Source organism: Nanorana parkeri, unplaced genomic scaffold (assembly GCF_000935625.1).
Source record: "Nanorana parkeri isolate BGI_ZX_2015 unplaced genomic scaffold, ASM93562v1 scaffold740, whole genome shotgun sequence".
Lineage (NCBI taxonomy): Eukaryota > Metazoa > Chordata > Amphibia > Anura > Dicroglossidae > Nanorana > Nanorana parkeri.
The window spans coordinates 631,278-637,276 of record NW_017307008.1 but is presented as its reverse complement, the minus strand read 5'-3'; the positions used below and the strand labels follow the sequence as shown (position 1 = coordinate 637,276).

General features: G+C 48.3%; 1 protein-coding gene across 1 annotated transcript in view; it reads left to right on the top strand.

Moving 5' to 3' along the window:
- The first annotated feature begins 5,410 nt into the window (after positions 1 to 5,410).
- The window catches only part of LOC108793338 (ES1 protein homolog, mitochondrial-like), a 3,520-nt gene continuing 2,931 nt past the window's right edge, over positions 5,411 to 5,999 (top strand). Inside the window, exon 1 of the mRNA XM_018564252.1 lies at positions 5,411 to 5,577. Within this exon, the coding sequence (XP_018419754.1) occupies positions 5,470 to 5,577 (108 nt within the window). The 5' untranslated portion in view covers positions 5,411 to 5,469. The remainder of the gene's footprint in view (positions 5,578 to 5,999) is intronic.

Below are 5,999 nucleotides of genomic sequence, written 5' to 3'. Positions count from 1 at the left end.
ACTTTGATTTTAATCCTATCTGTTTCAAGTGATCGTGGATGAGCCACATGTATTAAAAGAAATTATTATATCATAATAATCATAGGTTTTGTTAGGTTTGAATATAGCTCACATGTGTGAACTTGCATTATGATTATATCTTTGGTTTAAAGCTGAACTTAGGTCAGATAAAAAAAACCCTCAGTGGCCACCCTCTGCCTACTCCCACACACTCCCTGTAGTAAGGCTCTAATGCTCCTTTAGTCTAGGGGCATGGAGTAGGCAGAGTTGTTTACCTTGGCACCTCAGGCTTCTGTTCCTAGAACAACTGGTCCCATGAACCTGCTCCTCTTCTCTGGTAGAGCGTCCACCCTCTAGCCAGCATCGTCATATACAATATGGGACCAGCCAGGGCAGCCATCAGAAATTTTTTCCCTCCCTCCCTTCCTCCCTCCCTTCCTTCCTTCCTTCCTCCCTTCCTTCCTTCCTCCACCCCCTCGCCCTTCACCGTCAGCCGATAGTCATGTAAGGGACCCGGGCAGGCCGCCTAAGCTGCCCGGGCCCCTTACATGAGTGTCGGCCGTACCCCCCTGATGGCTGCCCTGGGACCAGCACTCCTTCATTGTATGTGAGGACGTTGAAGGCCTACCCACATTCTGGGGCTGAGGTGGAATTCGGGGCATAGCGCTGGCTGGTGGAAGAGCGAGAAATTAGGATGTCCAGTGTTATATCCCCCTAGACTGAAGGAGCATTAGACCCTTCTGTATGTATGGGGAAGAAAAAGGAAAGGGGGGATAGAAAGCAACCTAAGGGGTGTTTTGATAAGCTAGCCAGTTGAGCTCCTAAAAGGGAAAATATAATGAAGTTTGGGCAATATTATTTTAACTCTTTGATTAAGAGGTAAATCAGAAATAAACCCAATCACTAAAACTTTATATAATCCTAACATGTTAATGTAAAATTTAAAGTAATTTCAATATTTTTAAATCTGCATCTATCAAAAAATATTACTTGATGATCCTGCCATGAATGTCCTTGTTCAAGAACTTCCTCTTACAGGATGACAGCGCTCTGTCCCCTCCATTGAATTGTGTTCCAGTCATTTTCATGACTGTTTTTTTTTATCTCGGAGCCGCCATCTCACTGCAGGAAGTAGATGGTGACCCTGGGTGATGCCTAGATTAAGATAGTGTTGACCTAGAGAGAAAAGCAGATGACGGCATTGTCAGGGGGAGTCCTGTGATCTCTGTGAGAGGTAATAAATACCTGGAAGGGACACGCTGACACATTGCTCAGCATGCAAATGCAAAAATATACCTGATGGCAGGGATTCAAGAGTTATGTTACATATTAAAGGAGAACTATGGGGTCAGTGTTTTTCCACATAGTTCTCCTTAGGGTAACGGGAGGACACAAATTACTGTCAAGATCCACCCAGCTGCATGATTGACAGCAGGCTCTGCCTATCTAGAGGCCAGCTGTACCCTGCTCTCTGCAGGGACAGGATCGAGAAGTGAGCGAGCGACAGTATGTGCTCCCTCACTTCCCGATCTATTGAGCCGACCCGTGACAGTCTTTGTCACACGTCGGCTAGAACTATGAGGCTGAGTGATTTTCACTCACCTCATAGTTCTCCTTTAAACAAACTTGGACACCATGAACTGTGATAAAGAAAACCATCTCCTCTTTGTTATATGAAACTCATACAATGAAATCACAGAATATAGATCCCTGTAGAGCAGTGGTTCTCAACCTTTCTAGGGCCGGGACCCCTTGGTAACATTTGCCAGGTTGTGGTGACCCCCAACCGTAAAATTTAGGGATGCACCAATACTAGTATCTGTGTGGGCCCTCGGGAGGCAATGCGGGCTCTCAGGTGGCTAGTGGGACTCTCTGTAGGCGTCCAGTGTGGGCTCTGTGGTGATCAAGCACTCACCTCCCCTCACTTCAGCCTGCTCCCCTCTCTCTGATCCTCTCTGGCCACCGCTGCTGCAGCACCATCTAGGAGAACTGACACTGCTGTGCTAGGAGGAGGCTGAGGAGCCTCTTACCTAGAGCAGCACAAGGCATGTGGGGACCCCCTCAACTGTGGGTCGCGACCCACTTTTGGGTCCCGACCCACAGGTTGAGAACCACTGCTGTAGAGGAAAGTGAGAAATACATGAAATGTGTTCCAGCATATTGCCTGTAATCAATCTACAGCTTCATCACATCTCATCCTTCATACATTAGCACTGAATGGCTTTGTCAATAAATGTTATTATTCATACACGTCGTGATATCGTTCCAAACAGATGTCATCACACTGCAGACGCCTCACTCCCTGATAATGACTATAGACGAGACAATCACTCCCATCAGATGTCATTGCATTCATTTCGTATTTATTTTTCTCATATATACAATGTATCCGATTATAGTCACCTGACCATCACATCTATAGGAGCTTGTTGGACATTCCATTCCAAAACCATGGCCATTAATATGGAGAGTCCCACCTTCCTCCATTGCCATTATTATGGAGAGTCCCACCTTCCTCCATGGCCATTAATATGGAGAGTCCCACCTTCCTCCATGGCCATTATTATGGAGAGTCCCACCTTCCTCGATGGCCATTAATATAGAGAGTCCCACCTTCCTCCATGACCAATAATTTGGAGAGACCGACCTTCCTCACTGACCATTAATTAGGAGAGACCGACCTTCCTCGAGGGCTATTAATATGTAGAGTCCCACCTTCCTCGATGGCCATTAATATGGAGAGACCCACCTTCCTCGAGGGCTATTAATATGGAGAGACCCACCTTCCTCCATGGCCATTAATTTGTAGGGACCCACTTTCCTCCATATGCATTAATATGGAGAGTCTAATATGGAGAGTCCCACCTTCCTCCATGGCCATTGATATGGAGAGTCCCACTTTCCTCCATGGCCATTAATACGGAGAGTCCCACCTTCCTCTATGGCCATTAATATGAAGAGTCCCACCTTCCGCCATGGCCATTAATATGGAGAGACCCACCTTCCTCGATGGCCATTAATATGAAGATTCCCACCTTCCTCGATGGCTGTTAATATGTAGTGTCCCACCTTCCTCGATGGATATTAATATGGAGAGTCACGCCTTCATCGATGGCCATTAATATGGCGAGTCCCACCTTCCTCGATGGCCGTTAATATGGAGTGTCCCACCTTCCTCGATGGCCGTTAATATGTAGTGTCCCACCTTCCTCGATGGATATTAATATGGAGAGTCACGCCTTCATCGATGGCCATTAATATGGAGAGTCCCACCTTCCTTGATGGCTGTTAATATGGAGTGTCCCACCTTCCTTGATGGATATTAATATGGAGAGTCACGCCTTCATCGATGGCCATTAATATGGAGAGTCCCACCTTCTTCAATGGCCTTTAATATGGAGGGTCCCACCTTCCTCCATGGCCAGTAATATGGAGGGTCCCACCTTCCTCCATGGCCAGTAATATGGAGGGTCCCACCTTCCTCCATGGCCAGTAATATGGAGGGTCCCACCTTCCTCCATGGCCAGTAATATGGAGAGTCCCACCTAAGGAGTTGCATCCTTTGTGTCTATAACATCCTCATTGGGTCACATGGAGGGCATCATTCCAACCAAGGCGTCCCAGGTTACTATGGTAGCTTCTTAGCAAGCTGTGACGCTCTAGCCGGCATCCTGACCGGCTCATTGCCATCATTAGTTGCCAGGAGCTGAGTGGGAAGCTCTGGTTGGCCTTACTACCCAGCTCCTGATAGCCAGTGACGTCAGTGAGCTGGGTGGGATGACAGACAGAGGTACTGTGCACCTTTACCGCTCCATATAAGGCGTGCTGCTAAAGCATGGTAACGTGGACCGCCATTAGCCCCCGCCTCCCCCAGCCTCAGGCAGAGAAATTTAGAGGGACGCACCTGTATCCATGAAATTGCATACAGAATTGAATCTGTCCTAGAGATTACACACAGCGCATTTCTGTGTTTAGAGCACCGTTGGCTCACCGCTCAGCATGTGGTAGTGAACTTCATATCACCAGCCAAAGTTCCTTCGGGAAGTCGGATATATGGGTCACATGACGTAATCCTTAAACCTGGGCGTCTTCCCTTCAGGAACGTTCCCTGGGGAATTTCCACAGAACACAAACACTCAACTCTCAAATATGAGTAAATCAAACAGCAACATCAGCGGAACGCGAGGAAATGATCATTTATTTTTTTATTGTAGGTATTATTGTAGGTATTTATAAGGCGCCAACAATTTACATATATTGTACACTCACATCAGTCCCCGCCCCCAAGGAGCTTACAATCTAAGCTCCCCATGTCACATACTGGGGGCCAATGTAGACAGGAGTCAATTAACCCTCCGCCATGTCTTTGGAGCGTGGGAGGTATCGTTGGATGTTGCAACTTGTCTGCGCACATAACAAATTCTGTGAGCTCGGGACTGGTGCGCCATTGTTAGCAAATCGGGTCAACTGCGACCGTTCCAGAAATAATAAGTATCTGGGGGTCGGATAAATCTAATAGTCTCATCGGCATTTCATACGCACAGTAGAGTTAGGGCTCATTCACACTTGTGTGATTGGAAACGCTTCGGCCGCCCCGCGACAATAGGAACCTCAGTATCATTCTCCATGGGGCCCGTTCACACCTGTGCAAGGCGTTTCCGTGTGACTTGGCGCTTAACTTGGTGCCTCATAGACTTCAATGGGAGCACATGGAACATCGCAGGTAACATGCGTCTTTGTGTATTTCATCACGTGGCACCAAGCCCCCACCCTCCATTCACGTCTCCCCACAACTGTTACCCCATTTACCTTGTGCAGGTCCCCCTAAATGGGCCCCGAATGAAAGTGTTCCCTCTTGTCGCTGCGTCGCATCGAGCATTTTACTCCCTCACCCTATCATTTACAGCCACCCTGTCACGGCGCAGCTCAGGGGTGGGCAACCTCGGCACTTCAGCTGTTGTTGAACTACAAGTCCCATGAGGCATTGCAAGCCTGATGGCCACAGGCATGACCCCCAGAGGCAGAAGCATGATGGGATTTGCAGTCTCATCACAGCTGGAGTGCTGAGGTTGCCTACCCCGCATTGCAAGCCTGATGGCCACAGGTATTACCCCAGAGGCAGAAGCATGATGGGATTTGCAGTTTCATCATGGCTGGAGTGCTAAGGTGGCCTACCCTTAGCTGGTAGTGGTGGGTGGGAGAAGCTACGAAACGATTTCAGCATTACAGAACAAGTCCGGCTGAATGAGTCAAGTGCTGCGAGGGGTTAATTACTGGCAGCACAAGGAAATGAATTACTAAGTGAGATCATTCTTCCTCCAGACGACTCGCAGCCATTTCCTCCTCTCAGGTAGATGCTCCACCCATATACGCCTCTGTGCTGTGTGTATAAAGGTGAGACTCACCTGGCTCTGTGCAGTCCTTGTTGGGTTCCCTGAGTCACATCGTAGCCCAAACTGCTCATTCAGAATGTCCAAGAAGGTGGCAGTGATCCTCTCCGGGTGCGGGGTGTACGACGGCAGTGAAATCCACGAATCCTCCGCCGTGTTGGTGCACCTGAGCCGGGCCGGAGTCCAGGTGAGTGGAGGGAATGAGGAATTTCTTCTGATTGCTATTCTCCTGTGCATTGCTTGTGGAGTCTCGTCAGCATTTCCCGCACACGGTCTGAGGGCAGGTTCACACCATTTTCCGGACCAGATCTGGTCTGGAAAATGATGTGAAATTTGCCCCGAAGTTCCAGTGCATTCGAGGAGACCAAACAAAATGAGACGCGCAGTATTTTTCTGGTCTGGAATGGACAGGACTGGTGTGAACAGAGGCCAGAGATGGCATAGGGATATGGTCTGGTCTGGAGATGATGTGGTGTGAATGGCCCCTAAAGCTGGCCATACACTGGTAGATTGGTGTATGAAAAATATCAGGACGTTCGATAATGCCATCAAAAAGTTGATGCATGCTGTTCAAAATCTTTTTGTGTGGGTTTTGTTTTTGTGAACCTC